At 32.2% G+C, this 19,809-nt stretch overlaps 2 protein-coding genes across 2 annotated transcripts; both read left to right on the forward strand.

Annotated features, from left to right (window-relative positions):
- Positions 1-9,957: 9,957 nt before the first annotated feature.
- Positions 9,958-13,598, forward strand: LOC112736386 (fatty acyl-CoA reductase 3). Its single transcript, XM_025785821.3, has 6 exons — positions 9,958-10,108; positions 10,185-10,288; positions 10,371-10,576; positions 10,654-10,754; positions 10,843-11,035; positions 12,655-13,598. Exons 1-6 carry the CDS (start codon positions 10,030-10,032, stop codon positions 13,466-13,468), a joined length of 1,497 nt encoding a protein of 498 aa, XP_025641606.1. The 5' UTR covers positions 9,958-10,029; the 3' UTR covers positions 13,469-13,598.
- Positions 13,599-16,144: 2,546 nt separating this feature from the next.
- On the forward strand, positions 16,145-18,932 carry LOC112736387 (fatty acyl-CoA reductase 3). Its single transcript, XM_025785822.3, has 9 exons — positions 16,145-16,319; positions 16,410-16,513; positions 16,767-16,969; positions 17,190-17,290; positions 17,378-17,570; positions 17,657-17,818; positions 17,902-17,983; positions 18,069-18,472; positions 18,558-18,932. The coding sequence occupies exons 1-9, from the start codon at positions 16,241-16,243 to the stop codon at positions 18,709-18,711; spliced, it is 1,482 nt and encodes a 493-aa protein (XP_025641607.1). The 5' UTR covers positions 16,145-16,240; the 3' UTR covers positions 18,712-18,932.
- Positions 18,933-19,809: the final 877 nt, after the last annotated feature.

Raw genomic sequence — 19,809 nt, forward strand, 5'->3', positions numbered from 1 at the left:
TAAAAGTATAAATAAATTATAATTTTTATATTCACAAATATTAAAGTATTTGTAATTATAAATATCTAATAGACATAATTATAAACCAAATTTTCATCCAAAACATAATTATAAATATTGTTCCCAAAACAAAATAAACATAATTATAAATATTGTCAATAAAACAAAATAAACATAATCCAAAACACTCAATTTTCATCTTCATTCTCTTGTAACTTGGGTTGGGGAAAGTTAGGTTTTAACAAAAAAAATTGTAAAAATACCTCTTGTCAAAAAAATATTAAGCCCGGCGGGAAAACCCACCCTGCCCCGCCAAAATCCGCAGTTTAAGTGGTGCGAATTAGGCGAGTTTTTGTTATTTGACGATCCCAATTTTCTAACTCAGTCCACCTTTTTAGCGGGTTACGTGGGTCAGCTCGACGGATTTAGGCCCGTTTGCCACCCTTACCCTCAAATAATGTCCGAGGTTGTGGAGAGCAAAAACTTGTTTCCCAAATGGAGTTGGGCATAAACCTTGGTACGTAAGTCGGATACACTCATCCCTGGTTTTTGCGGTGTGCTTATATGGATATGGGCTACTTGTTGGACCCATTTTGTTAAAATGCTTTAATTAATTAAATCATAGTCTTTGCTCTTTGGATCATGAACAACTTCTATATAATTTGTTAGTAAATTACTTGATATTTTTCATACATGACATATTTGATTATTTCATGAATATTAGTTCACACTTCTCGGTTAACTAAAATATAAAATGCAATTGTTGCTTTCAAAGTGTTATTATGCGTTTTGTGGATTTTTAGCAAATCGATGGTTGTTCGATTTTAATGGTTTGAGAGCGAAATCAACTCTTTTTTTTTTGTGAGTACAAATTTTTTAAAAATACATCAAAGATCATTGAATTAAACGAGATTTAAAGAAAACGGCCGACGGAGTATAAACTAAAGATTTTAAAAGTAAAATTGACTAAAATCGAAGTAATTTGATTAAATTTAAATAAAGCGGCAAATTGCCTTCAATTAAATCAAAGGACTTTTCGACATGGAAATTAAAGATGTTGAAATGTAAATTTGGTGAAGAAATTAAATGATATTCGAAAGATAAATTTGCAAGAAAAGTAAAGTTTGCAAAAAATGTAAATGAAGAGTAAAAACAAGTGGAAGGAACTTTACAGAAAATTAACTCGAAGCAGACTCAAAAAGTCTCTAGGATGTGAGTGTGCGTGAGTAATTTCTGGAGTAAAGTTCCAACCTTTGTGACTTCGAGCCTTCTAGTATTTATAGCCATTTCCCTATCTGATCAATTCGAAATGAAAATCCCACGTGTGTGAAAACGCAAGTAACTGTTCCCGCTCTTTTGTCTGATCATGTAATAGCTGTAGAATAACCTTTGATTTCAAAAATCTTCGATCATTTTGCTCGAATAACTCCTCGATTTACTAAGTTAATCGAACTCTCACTCAAAATCTCTAAATATGTCTCTTTTGACACCAACTTCTCTTCCGAAAGCTCACTTAACAATTTGAATAACCTTCTCCTTCGAATTTATTTATTTTTAACTAACACTATGATTCAATTCTTTCTTATCAACAATTCTATTGTCAATTTCCTTTACAAATTAGATCGTGACTTTACAACAACAACAACAAAGCCTTATCCCACTAGGTGGGGTCGGTTACATGAATCAAATAACGTCATTGAACTTTGTCATATATATGATGTCTACAGAAATACCGTTTACATATAGATCTCGTTTGACTACCTCATAGATGGTCTTCCTCTGCCTTTCACCCCTTATCCATATTCTATCTCATCCATCCTCCTAATTGGGTGTTCTGTCGGTCTTCTTCTCACATGTCCAAACCACCTGAGACGCGATTATACCATCTTTTTTACAATGGGTGCTACTCCAACTCCCTCCCTTATATCTTTGTTCCTTATTTTATCTAATCGCATATGACCACTCATCCATCTCAACATCTTCATCTCTGCCACACTTAACTTATGTTCGTGCTCCTCTTTACCCGCCCAACACTCCGTACCATAAAGCATAACCGGTCATATAGCAGTGCGATAGAATTTACCTTTAAGTTCTAAAGGCGCTTTTTTGTCACATATAAAATCAGATGCACTTCGCATGTTTGACCAACCTGCTTGGATCCTATGATTTACATCATGTTTAATCTCTCAATTATCCTATATGATGCACCTAAGATACCTAAAACTTTTAACTTTTCGTAGGATGTTTTCTCCAATTTTCACCTTTATATTAGGATTTTCCCTTCTCAAACCGAACTTACATTTCATATATTCCGTCTTGCTACGACTTATGCGCATACCATATACTTCTAGAGCTTCTCTCAAGAAGTCCAACTTCTTATTTAGGTCTTTCCTTGACTCTCCCATAAGGACGATATCATCGGCAAAAAATATATACCATGGCACAGGCTCTTGGATGTGCTCTGTGAGTACTTCTAAAATTAATATGAAAATGTATGGACTTAAGGATGATCCCTGATGTAATTCTATACTAATAAAAAATTTATTTGTCATACCACCTTGAGTTTTCACATTAGTTGTAACCCCATTATACATGTCACGGCCCAAAATGAGCCATGATCGGCGCTCAAGAATATAATCCCCAAGCAAGCCTAACCGACTCAAATATAAGTTGAATAAGAAAATTACAAATATTTTAAATAAATTTACAATGTCTAAAATGAATAATTACATATTTTTAACAAACAAAAAAATAAAATAAATATGGGTGGATCCTGCCTGTGACATATGGAGCAGATGACGTCTAAGAACTCAACAACGAATAGATACCTATTGCAGATCATTACTCTTGGATAGAAAGGCTCACATAATCAAATATTTATTCCTGATAAATATTTTTAGAAAAACGGAGTGAGTTTTGCAACCCAGTGACTAGACAGTACATCTATAATTCACATGAGACCATATAAACATAATTTTTGTTAGAAGATAATAATTTATATAAATAAGTGAATCAATAAGGGAGTTCTCATACAGAAATCAAATCAAAAGTCCACACTTGGGCGGCTCCACCTCTATGGGTAGCCCTTTCCTCTTGTGTGTCCTAACAGAATATCAGATCTAACGTGTGGCCTACACGTTAGGCTAGCAACACCCCTGCTAGTTGGAGTCTGAGTTAGATGCATCTAAGTTAACGTCATAACCGCCGTTAACTACGGTTTTCTAATACGAGCCTCCCAAACCAATTCAAAACATATAATTTCAAATACAACAAATCTTTGATCTTTCAAATATATAAGGTATCGAATCAAATCAAATCAAATAATACTTTTTCATCAGAAATATTTTCTCAACTCATAACTTCTTCAATCATAAATAATTTCAAACACATTTCACAATTTCAAAGTCAATAAGTACTAACAAATACTTCAATGTTTCAAAAGTATATTTTCAAATAAAATCAAATGTGCTAAAATAATATAAAACTTCATCAAATATATATAGTCTCATGTAAAATTTCTAAGATATGAACTTCATAAAAATATTTTCTCAATTATAATAAATTAATTATTCTAATCAAATCAAAGTTCTTCAACAATAGTTTTGTAAATATAATTAAAAACTCAGAATAGCATAAACAAAAAAAATGTAACGGTTATAAATGTAAAGCCTACTCACAAATTGGCTCCAAGGGACCGAGAAAACCAAACCAGAGTGCCAAGATAAAAGGTGAGGAAGGTTGAAGTAGAATGGAATGAAAGAGCACGAAATTCGGACCGAGGTAATAGCAACAACTTCGATTTCTCACTGCAGCAACTTCAACAATAGCCCTAGTATCAATAACATAGAACAACCACAGTAACAATGGCAGCGAATCTAATAGCCTACGGTGGTTTAAAAACTGAGCAAAAACAGAAATAAACATCAAGTATAGGACAGAGTCAATAATAGAGCTTTATGGCAAGACAAGGCAAAACAAGATTAGTCTTACCAAAGAAAAAGAAAATAAGGGATGGAGCATCAGCAACTCCAGTGACCGCCCGACGTCGACGGTGAAGGACACAATGGAACAGCGGTGGCGGCAGTTCCTCTCCTCTGACAGCGACTCCCACAGCAACACCACAAGCTCTGATGAACAAGGAGAGGCAGGGCTCAGCCCCCAGCGGAGCAGAGCAAGGGTAGAATGCGAAGCAGGCAGGCTCAACGACGAGCTCCGGCGGTGGCAGTTGCTCAACGACGGTGTAACAGCTCCTCCCTCCTCCACATACCTATTGCTCCTTGGTCGACCCTCACGCTTGCCGCCGCGGCGACGACAATGACGGCAACGGCGTGACTCGACGGCAAAGGTTCCAATTGGCTCCAGAGGCAGGACGGTGCATGACGGTAATGGCAGTACATCTCCATTCTTCTCCGTCGCAATCTCGTGTGCGGGCTCATCTCTCTCTCTCCCCTGTGACAATGACGCGACAGCGATGCGGCGGCATGACCAAGCCTTGCCGTGCGGTCTCTCTTCTCCCTCCTCTCTTCTCTTATTCCGTCTCCCTCTCCCTCTGTTTCTTTCTATCTCTTTTCTTTCCTTCTTTGTGATTCCAGAGAGTGAGAAGCGTTGGTGTTAGCGTGTGTGTGTTAGGAGAGGGTTAGGATTTAGAAAAAGGGGTAAAGGGTAGTTTAGGTATTTTTATAAAATTAGGAGGTATATGTAAAATATTTAAAAAAAAAAAAAACTTGAGATGTTACCATACATATCTTTAATTATACAAATATATTATTTATTTATTTTATACTAGTGTCAATACATTAATTAATAGATTAATGGCTTACTTTAGAAGCAAAAGAAACCACTTGTACTTCCGCCTTAAAAAGGCAAAGTAGCTCAGGCTTTTTTCATAAATTTTTCATGTTGCTAGTGCTTTATTTTTAATTATTATTTGAACTAAATTTCACTTTTAAAGAACCAAATGTTATAAGCAATATTCTTATTGTAATTGTATTTATACATGATGAAGGGTTAAGATTTATTAGGAATGTCCATTGATTAATTAGATTTGGATCCAGCTTTAAAGGCCATCGAGCCTATTTTAACTTGACATAAAAAGTAATTTAAAATAACATTAAATGTTACAAAGAAAAGATATTTTAGTTTTGATAGGTGATGACAAGTATCCTAATTGATTGGAGCCGTAAAATACAATACAAGCAGGTGTCATGAATATTAAGAGGAGGGGGGTTGTGAGCGTCATTTATGATGTTGCTGAATTGGCTGATAGGGGTTGGAGCCTACTTTGTCTTTTCATTTTGTGTGTACTAGATTTGAAGTCAGATAAGATGACTTAGTCAGTGGTTTGCATTTTATAAATTGTAAGTGTTGCATAGATTACGAAATCTAATGTTCACAAGTCATGAAAAATCATGTCTTGTCTTGTCTTGTCTACATTAACTCTTTGAGGTTGCCAATCCCTCTACTTCATCACCGCCTTTGCCATTTCCAATCCTCAAAATTAACAAATTAAGCTGGTGTCTTAATAGATCAACGTTACTAATAATAATACTAATTTTATTGGTTCAATTAAAGTCAAAGGAGATGCAGCAGGCGTGCTATTTCTTAACACTCAAACGGCAAACTTAATTTTCACCATAAGAACAAGCTAAGAAATTATATAACAAAGAAAGGTGATATATATTGCTCCATGCAAGAAATTGACTATGATGACCTAGGTTGCAACTAGGGGTGGCAACGGGGCGGGTAGGAGTGGGTTTTTGCTCTACCCGACCCCGTTTTGCCGTACAATAATATGCGTAAAACCCGTCCCGTTTCTACTTGTGGGTAGTAAAATGTTGAATTCTAATCCGCTATTGCGGGTACTCGCTCCGGCCCTATCCGCTCCTATAATTATTAAAATCTAATAAATAAAATTTAAATTTAAATTTTACATAACCATCATCACATACATAATATAAATTAAAGTAAAAATTTTAAATATAATATAATATTATTAATTATTTATTAATTATTTTACATATATTATACATATTATATATTAAAATTATATATATTATATATATACCGAACCAGTTAAGAGCAGGTATTACCTAAATCCGACCATGCCTCCTCCCAAAAATCTGCCCTACTAAAAACTCGATCCGGTGCGAATAATTACCCCCCGAATGAATAAGGGCGGAGGTTCCGATGGTGTTGCCATCCTACTTGCAGCTACTGCTACTCACTTAGTCACTTGTTTGTGAAGTTGCATTGTATGTGACCCAATTCTGTAATATTTAAATTAAATTATTATTATATGCATCTGATCTTTCTCCCTCACATTGATTAAACTACTCGTAAATTAATTTATGTGCTGTGTACAACCAACCACCAAGTTAAAAAATATGTATCATTGTCCAAAAATCCAGCTTTATTATTACCACCTACTAGGCTACTACACGTATACATACTCCCATAGTAGTCCTTAAAAGATCACATGCCTTCCTTTTTAACTTTCTTTTCACTTTTCACTTCTTTTTTTTTTTTTTGGACATGCACTTTTCACTTCTTTAACCAATCAACTCTCTCCTCTCAACTGGCCTGGGCTTGCTATATATCCTTCTATGCATGCACCCATTTATTCTATTTCACGTTAAAAGTCTATCTTAATCAAGTGACAATCATATCGCCTCTTAATCAAGTTGCACCAAATTCGAACTCCAGCTGAGACTGAGATGAGGTTTGATAAAACCTCAAAATATAGGTGCATAGGTGTGTGTTGTGGTACTTAGAATTGGAGGTTGTCCAATCCACTTGACAAAAAAAAAACTAAAAATTTTATAAAAAAAATTAATATATCAGAGGTCATCACAATTTATTATTTGTTGCCATCACTTTTAATTATCAATTCAATTTTTTTAGTTTAATAATTTAATAATATATTTTATTCTATATATTTTTAAATATTGATAATTAATTAATGATAAAAAAAATAAATTCTAATAATCCTCTAACATTCTTGATATATTTATATATAAATATGTTATTATTTAATTTATTTTTAATATATTTTATATTTTAACCTATATATATTCTATACAAATAATTAATTTTTTACCTATACATAACATAATGATATCATTATTAATTATCAATTAATTCTAATAGACAATTAAAAGTAATAGAGTGAGTCTTTGTTAATCTTGAATCTACATAAAAGAAATGTATAAGTTTACAAATAAATAAAAATAGAATGTCATTTAAATATCTTTTAAAGAAAAAGAAAATTTTCCCTAGTTGAAATCTTAGTACAACATGGAAAACAAATTTTCCAACCAAAAAACCAAACACATTTATTTCAAAAGACATATAATGTTAATCGTTAATTCAGTTCATGCATGCCAACCCTTAAAGGCCCATACTTTCTCATTTATTATGATCACTATTATTAGGCGTTATGTTTTTTGTTGATGACTTGATGTATATATGTATTACTGAGTATATATATATTATGGTTCCCAGTTATAATCAGTAAACAGGAAAGCATTTACAAACTATACACATGATATGATGATGATGTTATTGGTTTGTTTTTTTATTAGGTGTATGCTATGGTGCCTATATATACTTGCACAACTTATTAAAAAGAGATAAAAATTAATATTTAAATTAAAAAATATAAAAATAAACAATTTTTTAATATTTAAAATTTACTATAAAAAGTAACTTCGCCAATTTCGACACAAAAGTTAAAGGCATGGGAGAATTCGCCTTTTTATTATTATATTCTATCCTTTATTGGGTACGTTGTCGACTACTTTCATGGAGCTTCGTAAGAAAGAGGAATAAAAGGTTTGAAATTGAAAATGAAGTATGTAACAATTTAATGATAGGTGGGAACACTTGAACTTGACTCCTATCCAATATAATGTTGTGTATGGAACCAGTTATCATCTATTGTTTCGTTTCTTTTGTTCCATATTTATGATCTTTATTATGTCCAGCTAAGGTGTTGCAATAATTTTATCATTTTTTGGATAAAACATAATGCCAGAAAATAAGTTAAAGTTTGTCTAAATTGAAATTGTTGAGGTGATTACTGATGTTATTACCTCTCTTTAATTTATAATCCATTAATTAATTTGTTATTATAAAAGTGGAGATATACTCATCACTAGAGTCAAAGATACCCATGCATACTCTTTAATTGGTTTAATTATTTCTTTGTCTTTAGTTAGTTTGGTGAATTTAATTTGTAAAAGTAAGTATACGTAGTGTTTGGCAATTAGGATGGTCCTGAATTGAAGATGTTATCTACCCTCTGTCAAGGTTTAACGAAATAAATTTTCTTGCATTATTTATCCGATCCACATACCAGTTAAAACAAATTTAATTTGAATCGAACCATCGTATATCCTTATAATATATACAATAGAACAATGTTACAAAACTAACAATTTATTATTTTTGCTTAGCAGTAGCCATCAATAATAAAAAATATTGACTAAAAATATAATACTGAATTCCTAGATTAAGTTTATTTAATTTTACATTTTTGATATATGCTAAAATTATGGTATATATGCATGCACACAGAACATCTTGTGGCTAATATATGTAGGTAGCTACTCCAATGAAGATTTAATGATTATCATCATGTGAAGATACATCATTTTGATCATTGGATGATAGATTGTAGGGCTTGATTTTATTTGAAGTAAAAGTGTTATCTTTATTTAAAGTGTTGCTAAATAAATAAGTTATACTTTTTAAACAAGGATCATCATGAAAAGATGTTTTTGGCATCTTCATGAGAGTAGTTGCCATGTATGTATGTACAGATGTATATTAATTGCTCCCTCAACAGTATACTTAACCCCTAGCTCTCTAGGTCATGTGATTGAGAATATGGGACCAGAAATCTGCTCCTCTGTAAATAACAGAGTGAATGATTCTGGAAACATTGATATTTTAATAGGAATGAGGTTTATATATGATTTTGTTTTCCATTTGATACTAGTAAAAATTGCACGCCTACATATTCTTCCATGATCAAACATTTATGATGATAGCGAGATAACTACTCCTTTTTTCAGATTTTATCCACCCAACACTAATATTTAAACATACTCAAGTTAAGTTAGTAAGATTTAAGAATAGAAATTCTGTAAATAAGATGAAAGATTAAAAATATGATCCTTTCAAAATTGAGATATAAATAAGAGTACTGATATATAGTATAGTTTATGATATGAGCGGAATTGAAGTTGGGGTCATAAAAGGGAGTAATCTGTAGAGAGAACACTTAAATGCTGGCAACTATATGATGATGGGAGATAGGTATTGATCTCTGCTGCTTCTGACTTGAGTGTGGTTGGTCAACTTGTACTGTGTGTATGTATGTATGGGGTGCATGGTGCCTTCATCAACCGAGATCTAAGTATCTAACTCTCACCTTCCATAACACCCCTTTAATTTGTCTCATATGTCATATGTCTATCTACAATTCTACCTACATACATTAATTTCAAAATACTAGTAGTATTGGACTAAACTATAACCTTTTCTTTACGTAATAAAAGTATTTTAAAATGGTTTTTGGAAATTAGGAATTTACTCAAATAAATGCATGTTGTGAGCTGTGGGTGAGAGATAGAATACTAGAATATTATAGTAATATGAATTTGAATTGTATGTGTAGTAAAAAATGAAGCATGGTTAACCAAATTGGGTTGGTCTAGTGGTTAGCTCACTAGTCCGCTTAAGTAAATGTCGGGGGTTCGAATCTCACCTTGTGCATGTAGCAACCCATTGGTCAGCGGCAAACCCTTAAATGAAGCTCAGTACCGCGACGGATTAGTTCTTCACCTGCTGGGTTGAGAGATACCGGAAAAAACCAAAAAAAAAAAAAAAATGAAGCATGGTTGCGTAGACTTGATGTCATAATTGCTGATCTCCATTATATATGCAATTGCCAAATGGCCACACAACACATTCACTACACACATTCATCATCTTCTCTTTCCTCGCTCTCTCTCTTCTCTTTCAATAATGGAGTTGGGAAGCATACTCCACTTCCTTCAGGATAAGACCATTCTCATCACTGGAGCCACTGGTTTCCTTGCCAAAAGTACATATATTATTCTCTCTTTCAATGTATCATTCATTCATATTACTAAATGTATTTATCTGTTTGCTTCTGTCAGTTCTGGTGGAGAAGATACTGAGGGTTCAACCAAATGTTAAGAAACTATTTCTTCTTTTAAGAGCTGCTGATGCTAAGTCTGCTACTCATCGCTTGCAAAATGAGGTACTATATATTAATACTCACTTAATTACTCTCTTACACTTGCTTGCTTTTCCAACTAATATATATGCATGTTGTTTTGCAGATCATAGGCAAGGACTTGTTTAGATTGCTAAAAGAAAACTTAGGTCCAAACTTCAATTCCTTCATAGCACAAAAGTTGACACTCGTTCCAGGGGATATTTCTCGCCAGGATTTGGGTTTGGACTCTGATTCTATTCTCAAGCAACAAATTTACGACCAAACACATGTTATTATTAATTTAGCTGCAAATACCAACTTTGATGAAAGGTACATAGTACATACATACATATATTCTCATGCTCTTTTTTTTAATATATAATTAATAAATGAATATTATATTGCAGGTATGATATATCGTTGGGCCTAAATACCTTTGGAGTTAAGCACGTCATAAATTTTTCCAAAAAATGCACTAAACTCAAAGTGCTTGTGCATGTATCAACAGGTTTGTATATATACTTGATTATATATTAGGTACTAATAAGCTAGTTATTAAAATGAGACAAGGAGTGTTGTTGTTACATGATTTTCAGCTTATGTGTGTGGAGAGGGAGAAGGTCTAATAATGGAGAAGCCATATGAGATGGGTGTTTCACTAAATGGAGTTGTTGGATTAGACATCGATGCCGAACACAAACTCATACGTCACAAATTAGCTGACCTTCAACATCAGGGAGCCACAGAGAACGAAATTAAAATTGCCATGAAGGACTTGGGTATTACCAGGTTAGTTTCTCTATCAATTATATATATTATATATAAATTTTCATCTTATATTAGCGAAAATATTTAATAATCAAAAAAATTAAAATTAGTCCAAACTTATCATATTTAATATTTATAAATTATTATAATAATTAATAAATATTAAATAAAATAAATTTTAGTTATTTTTTTTATTTATCTAACATTATTGTTATATTAGATTACCAACACTTAATTAATAAAAAACATGTTAGGCATTGATTGGCACACTACCTTAGACATTGACACGTGTATGTGACTATACGGTACGGTAGATATAGAGTAGGAAACATTGTCATTACTCATTGAGGGGTGAGGACCAGAATTATATATAGTAGCTTTTCCTCTAATAAGAAAGCAACAAGCCAACAACCGAGTCTTTGTTCCTTGTTGATGATTATTATCAAAGTATCATGTCTCCATCTTTCAGCAAATAGAAAAAATGATCAACATAGATATGGGAGGAGACTTCATTCTTTTTGTTTAGATTCCAATATTTATTGCTATTTTGTGGGAAAACGACCTATAGAAAAAAGGAGACCACTTCGATAAGACATTAAAAATATATTTTTTTAAAGATGCTTATATGTGTCATAATATTATTGGACATTTTTATTAAATTGATTAATAATTTATTTTTTAATAAATCAAAATAAAATCAGTTTATTATAGCAAAAATAATAAATCTAATTGTCCACACTATAATTATTAGATTCGATTTGATTCGACTGATTTACACAATTTAAACCGAGTCATGTTTAAATTTTTTTATAAAAAGATAAATATATCGTTGATTTTTTTTTTAAAAAAAAATGATCCAGTAGATTATGTAAATTAGTAGGTTCAACCGGATCTGATAACAATTGATTTTATTATTATTGTTATAAAAAAACAGGTTTTATTTTAGTTTGTTAAAAAATTTAAAAATAACTGATTCATTAATACGTACAATAATAATGCGACACATAAGTGTCTTTGCGTGTCTTTATGGGAGCATCTTCCATAGAAAAAATGAAGAGCCTATGTATTTTGGTCGTGCGTTTTTAATATGTCGAGTTTATTGCTTATTTTTTGAAATATAAACTAAATGACCACATTACATTTTATCAAAATTATATTACTACCGAAGAAAATGAACGATAATTTATGCTCAAATTAAATATACCAGTCAATTTCAAGAAGACAACCCTACCTTATATATATTTTAACTTTGAATATCTAAGAAATTAGTTCTAATAAGATGATGATGATATATATCTTTGTGACTTGTTAGTTAGGGAAAAAAAAAGAAAAGAAAATAAATAATCCTCCCTTATATAAATAGGCGGTGGAGTACATTTAGTGGTGTTAGGAAATTAAATAAAGAAAATGAGGGTTTGGTTTATTGTCCATTAAATCCCGAAATAACTCCCTTACCAAACACGAGAAAAAAGAAAATTTGTTGTACACATATGATGAGAGTGACCAACATGGCCACATTTGATCAGGCTTCATAAATAATTGAGTCACTGCATGGTCCCGTTTTTCTGCTGATATTGAATTGGGCCGAAGCCCAAAAACATATGAATAAAAAAAAAGTGTGTGTGTGTGTGTGTGTGTAGGGCAAAGAAGTATGGATGGCCAAACACATATGTAATGACAAAAGCAATGGGAGAGATGATAGTAGAGGAGGAGAAAGTCAAAGGAGACTTGGGTGTTGATATTGTGATTGTTCGTCCTTCCATTGTTACCAGCACCTTCAAGGACCCTTTCCCCGGTTGGGCCGAGGGTGTTAGAACCATTGACAGTCTTGCTGTTGCTTATGGTAAAGGAAAACTCACTTGCTTCCTTGGAGATCTCAACGCCATTGTTGATGTCATACCAGCAGATATGGTGGTCAATGCAATACTAGTGGCCACGGCAGCTCATGCAACTCATCGTGCTAATGGTAATGGCATATATCATGTTACTTCCTCTGTTAGAAACCCACTTCGAAACTGGAATCTGCAAGACGTGGGGTACAGGTATTTCACGGCCAAACCATGGATCAACAAGGATGGTAAGGCAGTGAAGGTTGGCAAATGCAAAATTCTGAGCAGCATGGACAGCTTCAACAGACACATGTTCCTCCGCTACTTTCTTCTCTTAAAGGGACTGCAGCTGGCCAACACTGCCTTTTGCCACTTCTTCCAGGGAACCTATCTTGATCTCAACAGGAAGATTCAGATCGTCCTGCGCTTGGTTGACCTGTACAAGCCTTACTTGTTCTTCAAGGGAGTTTTTGATGATCTCAACACACACAACTTGAGACAAGCTGTCCTCATAGACACTCATCTCTTTTACTTCGATCCCAAGCTCATCAATTGGGATGATTACTTCCTCAACACTCATCTCCCTGGTGTCGTCAAATATATCTTCAATAATAAGAATTATTAATATATCTTATTTTTATTTCTTAAAGCAAGCTAGCTAAGGCAGTAGGTATTAACTTGTTAGCAAACCGCCAAATATATATGTATCCAATATCATAATTAATATATATAATTATCCTCACCATGCTTTCTTTCTTCCTTTTTTATTAACCAAATGTCCACAACATGATCCTTAAGATTGCAGACTTATTTTACGTTACTTTTTTAATATTTTACAAATGTCAAATAAGAAAATGGTATATATAACATTATTTAACGTTAATTATTCTCCAAAATAGAAAATTTCTAATATAACTGTTTTAAGGGTACCGTGTATCATGCAATAAAGAGGTGGAGAAAATGTTTGGTATCCTACATATATGATTATAGTTGCCATATTCAAACTTGAAATATGTTGATCACTGTTGTGTTAATAATGTTGAGCGCTCTGCTATTTACTGTGCTGCTAAATATGTTAGGCCTGCGTGCCTCTTCCCTGTGATGGCGCTGATACGTATTTTCAAATTTGAATGCAAATGGGACCGATGTGTAAGCTTTTTAGTTATATCTAGGAACTAACATTTACTACCCTATGCTGCTATACATTGAATATGGATGACCAACTCTTCCAAGCTAAGTAACCAACAATTAATTCAATTCAGTCCTCGGATAAACCATTTATGTTTCTTTTTAGTAAATAGGAGACTACTCTAGAGAAAAAAGAACCAGCAATGATATCTATATCCAAACGATGATGATGGTCATTCAGAAACTTGCATTGTTAAGTTGGCTCTGGGCTGTACTGTGGTCCTGCCAACTTTTTTATGGCGGTCTGGTCAGTCAACATAGTAATTAATTAATCGGTTTCGCTACGTTACCGACAGTATATCTGCCAACTTCTGCCAACTCTTCTGTTTCATGAAAGTGTGTTCGTAGATGTGTCTAATAAAAATGTCTTTTTTATAGCTGTGTTTAATAGAAGTGTCTTTATAGATATATTTTCTGGATGTGTCTCTTTATATATGTATTTAAAATATATTAATTATTAGACACATCCACGAACACACTTCCATAAAACACAATTATAAATAAGAGTTGGCAGAAGTTGGCAGATAATATGTTGGTACCCTATACTTTTTCTTAATTAAAGGGTAATAAAACATATATCAAGTTAAAAAGAAGATGCAGATGAACATTCATTTCTTTTAGCCCATAAACTATTATATTACCCTTTTAATATGTAATCCTGCAATTGGTTCATCAACATATGTTAACTGAGAAAACATTTGCACATGGTTGGCGTTGAAATTATTAGAATCTCCATCCCTATGCTGCTATCCCATGCATGCACAAACAAATATGGTTACATACGTATATAAGAAAAAGGCAACTACTCTCATGAAGATGCCAAAAACATCTTCTCATGATGATCCTTGTTTAAAAAGTGTAACTTATTTGTTTAGCAACACTTTGAATAAAGGTAACACTTTTACTTTAAATAAAAATTAAGCCCTACAATCTATCATCCAATGGTTAAAATGAAATATCTTCACATGATGACAATCATAAAATCTTCATTGGAGTAACCACCTAACAAAAATACAGCAACTAATAATGAGTCTTTTGACTTTTCACATCACAGTATATGACTACTTCTTCCTCCGCCCCTAGAACATGGGAGACAGCACATTTTTATTTCAAGAGAAGAATACTCGCTTTTAGGTATATCTACGAATATTTCATATGTGGTGGACCTAAGCTACCGTATATAATTAATATACAAAAAAAAAAAAAAAAAAAAAAAAAAAAAAAAAAAAAAAAAAAAAAAAAAAAAAAAAAAAAAAAAAAATAAAAATAATATCACCCTAACTACTTAGGTGGGACTTTCTTTGAGCAAACGTCTCATTTTTATTCCTTCTTTTATATAAATGTTTTTATGATATTCTAAAAATGATATTAATAAAATCTTTTTATAAAATGAAAAATTAAGAAAGATAAAGTATATTTTGCACACATTTGATAAGATCTATTTACAATAAGATAGGTATGCCACTGATGCATGGTATATGTAATGTGCACTTTATTTTATTTCGAAATATGTGATTGCTAACCCACGAGAAAGAGGCAAATGACCAACCAGCCTTCAAATTTATTAATTATGTTGGGCGTTGAACGTTGATGCATGCAAATTGGTGAGAGAGAGAGAGAGAGAGGCATTATCATTCTACGATTCAGAGTCAACATTGTATTACTATTTGCACAGAAACCAAACACGTTCACAGTTAATGTTTGCTTACTTGCATGTGGATGCCGCTGCGATATTTCTAACATGGCATGTATGTTAGGCTTGCCTTAATGTGCGAAATTAAACCATCATGCTTTATTTTTAAGTTAAAATTTAAAATGAATATGACCTAAAATGCTAAAAGTAATAATCCTAGATAAATTATACACTAAATGTAAAATATTAGGTGATTAATATAGTATTTTCCAACAAAACAAGCATGATTTATATAATATAATTGCCGCCAATTTTGTTTTATTAAATTTGGGTGGCCACGTAAGAGTGTCAAGTAGGTGAACAGTAGGCTTTTTCATATTCACGTTTCACACTCCTCAGAAGGTTATTAAGTTAGGACCACAAGCAAATTATTACTTTATTAGCTTATTATATAGCGCTCTATCTTCTAATATATAACCCAACACTTATATATATATGTGGCATGGGATACCACATTTCATCATCCACTAACTAAATAAGTTTCTATTCTTGGTTTTTTTTCATCACATCCCAATAATGGAAATAGGAAGCATAACTGAGTTCCTTAAGGATAAGAATGTTTTGGTCATTGGTGCCACGGGCTTCCTTGCAAAAAGTGATTCTCTTTTTCTCTCTCTCTCTCTCTATATCTCAATTATTCTTTGCTTATATTAATTTATATATTATTGTGCATTATTTCACACAGTTTTTATAGAGAAGATACTGCGAGTCCAACCCAATGTGAAGAAACTGTATCTTCTTTTGAGAGCCAAAGATGCTGAATCTGCCACTCGCCGATTGCACAATGAGGTGATTGGTTACAACTTTTATATAACCAAGAGTTTGAAATATGTTATATATTAGCAAGAATAACTTCATGTATATATCTGTTATTCTTGGCCTTTTAAAAACACATATATATAATTGACTAGCTAGTAAGTAGTATATATATTATTCACTAATGTACATATATATGTGGTAAAATAATGTTCACGACCTTTAAGATGATAATGTATAGCTAATATATAATTTGTTTTTCCTTTTTTCCCCGGCGATATCATAGATTTTAGGGAAGGAATTGTTCAGATTATTGAAGGAAAAAGTGGGTGCAAAGTTCAATTCCTTTGTCTCAGAAAAGTTGACTCTTGTTCCTGGAGATATCTCTTATGAAGACTTTAATTTGAAGGACTCCATTCTACGCCAAGAGCTTTACAATGAACTTGATGTTATAGTTAACTTAGCTGCAACAACTAACTTCGACGAAAGGTATATAAAAATATATTATATTATGGATGATGCTAGGAAGACAAAAAAAACAGTCTGAACTTACCTTACTTAGCATTCATTAATTGTCGCAACAATTAATAAATGCTAAATAATGTAAGTTATGACTGATTTTGACTGAATTTCTTTGGTTACCAAACATTTCCGTTATATTATACATCAAGTTGTGTACATAAATAATGTATGATTGTTAATAATGCAGATACGATGTTGCATTGGGTTTAAATACATTTGGAGTGAAGCATGTATTAAGCTTTGCCAAAAACTGCACTAAACTGAAGGTGCTTGTCCATGTATCAACAGGTCAGTTGCAAATTTGGTTAATTATTAATTATGTGATTACCAATTAATTTATGTGAAGAATATAATTAAATAATTGATGATGGATAGCATATGTATGTGGGGAGAGAGGAGGAGTGATAGTAGAGGATCCACACAAAATGGGTGTTTCACTGAATGGAGTGCAAGGACTCAACATTGTTGAGGAAAAGAAGATTGTGGAGAAGAAGCTGAAGCAACTTCAACAGGATGGAGCCACAGAGGAAGAAATCAAAATCTCCATGAAGGACTTGGGCATGGAAAGGTGATTTATCTATATATATCAATCAATCACAATCTAATTAATTCATGTTAATTAAGGAATATACTAACAAACAAATTAAACAACAGAGCAAATGAATATGGATGGCCAAACACATATGTGTTTACAAAAGCAATGGGAGAAATGCTAGTTGAAACTTTAAAAGAAGATATGCCAGTTGTTATTCTACGTCCTACAATCGTTACTAGCACCTACAAAGAACCATTTCCTGGTTGGGTGGAAGGCGTAAGGTAACTAATTCATTTAACAATTTTCTTTCCAAGCTAAGGCAATGAGTTTAACTGTTAATTATATATCTCTGTATGTGTTGCAGAACCATCGATAGTTTAATTGTTGCGTATGGTAAAGGAAAATTAACATGCTTCCTTGCGGACCTTAAGAAGGTGTTTGATGTGGTAAGTAGAGTGAGTAATAATTAAGGTTGATGATGTTGTTAATGTATATTAATGAATGAATGAATTGAAATGCATGGAGGAGCAGATACCAGCAGACATGGTAGTGAATGCAATCCTTGCAGCGATGGTGGGTCATGGGAGCAATAATGAAGCATGTGATGAGATGATATATCATGTAGGGTCGTCGATGGCAAATCCAGTGAAATACCATGATCTGCGTGACTATGGATTCAGATATTTCAGCGCAAAACCATGCTTAGACAAGGAAGGAAATGCCATAAGAGTTGGCAAGGTTACGGTGTTGGAGAGCATGGCTAGCTTCCAGAGATACTTGTTCATTCGCTACTTGGTTCCATTAAAGGGGTTAGAGCTAGTGAACGTAGCATTTTGCCACTACTTTGAGGGAACCTATTTAGATATCAACAGGAAGATCTCTATTGTTAAGCGTTTGGTTCAACTTTACAGGCCCTATTTGTTCTTCAGTGGCATGTAAGTACTAAGTACCCGCATTGTTAATATTTATTTCTTGGTTCTTATAAATAAATATAATTGTTTATTTGATTTGGACACACAGATTTGATGACATGAACAGAGAGAAATTGCAGATGGCAGCCAAGCAAGGTGGAGCAGAGATGGATTTGTATTACTTCGACCCAAAAATCATTGACTGGGAGGACTACTTTATGAATGTCCACTTCCCTGGCATTGTCAAATATGTCTTCAAGTGAAACCAATATAGACTATATAGACTATAGACTCATTTATTGTAGTTTATGCTAAAAACAAGGCCTAGCTAGGATCATCTCACCATGAATGCATTAACTAGGCCTACGGGCTTTATTCCTTAACCATGGGCCTTATGCGTCATGGGACTCTATTTCAATCAATCATATTATTTGAATATTTTATATCAATTTATATAATCAATCTTCACTATCACAAAAACAAACTGCGTGAATTTAATATGCTTAATGCTATGGTGCTGAAATGAAAAATTTTCAGCATATGCTGAAACAACGCAGATACATATTATAAATGACGCGTATTAGTGTTAATGTAATAGGGAGAAAAATGAACTGAATGGAAATAGTAGTTGGCAGGAATAATAAATAATTTATCAAGACACATGAAGTAATTATGTGAGTGATTAATTGAGTAAATTGAGTGATTAATTATTTTTTTAATTTTCAAACGAATTGAGTTGTTTTTTTTTTTTAAGGTTGTGTGTGGGCTTTTTTTTTAAGGAAAGGTTTCTCTAAGAAGACTTTTATATGATTTGAACATAGTCTATGAAACTTTTTTTATTAACTTATATGTAGCTCTCCTCCAAAACAGTCTCTCATGAATATTTGTTTATTATATTTAAAATATTTTTTTAGGTAAAAAAAATTATTTTTTAGTGTTTTTAATTTTATTGTTTAAATTTTGTCAAATACACTAAAAAATAAAAAAATTTATTAAAAATTATTTTTTTAATAACTTAATACTACTTAAATAAATACTATAACTAAGAACGGATTTAGAGAGGTTTCTCCCAAAATTTTAAAAAATTATATATATATTATTTTTTATTATATGATGGATTTATATCTTTTACTAATATTTTTTACTTAATTAATTTAATATTATACCTCAAATTTTTTTACTTTTTAATTAGATTTTATATAATAATTTTTATATCTATTTTTTAATTTTTTTTATATTAACATATTTAACATTTATATTATTATATAGAATATTAATAATGACTTACGTAGTTATGTTTTGATGATAATCACATTGTATACTTTAGATAATTTTTTCTTATAAAAATACTCATTTTTTTT

The sequence above is a fragment of the Arachis hypogaea genome, chromosome 13 (genome assembly GCF_003086295.3).
Source record: "Arachis hypogaea cultivar Tifrunner chromosome 13, arahy.Tifrunner.gnm2.J5K5, whole genome shotgun sequence".
Taxonomy (NCBI): domain Eukaryota; kingdom Viridiplantae; phylum Streptophyta; class Magnoliopsida; order Fabales; family Fabaceae; genus Arachis; species Arachis hypogaea.

Coding starts and splice junctions, on each gene's coding strand:
- LOC112736386 (XM_025785821.3), top strand. CDS start 10,030: ATGGAGTTGGGAAGCATACTCCACTTCCTTCAGGATAAGACCATTCTC. Junction 10,109..10,184: donor CACTGGTTTCCTTGCCAAAA/GTACATATATTA, acceptor TGCTTCTGTCAG/TTCTGGTGGAGAAGATACTG. Junction 11,036..12,654: donor AAGGACTTGGGTATTACCAG/GTTAGTTTCTCT, acceptor GTGTGTGTGTAG/GGCAAAGAAGTATGGATGGC.
- LOC112736387 (XM_025785822.3), top strand. CDS start 16,241: ATGGAAATAGGAAGCATAACTGAGTTCCTTAAGGATAAGAATGTTTTG. Junction 16,514..16,766: donor CTCGCCGATTGCACAATGAG/GTGATTGGTTAC, acceptor GCGATATCATAG/ATTTTAGGGAAGGAATTGTT. Junction 18,473..18,557: donor TATTTGTTCTTCAGTGGCAT/GTAAGTACTAAG, acceptor TTGGACACACAG/ATTTGATGACATGAACAGAG.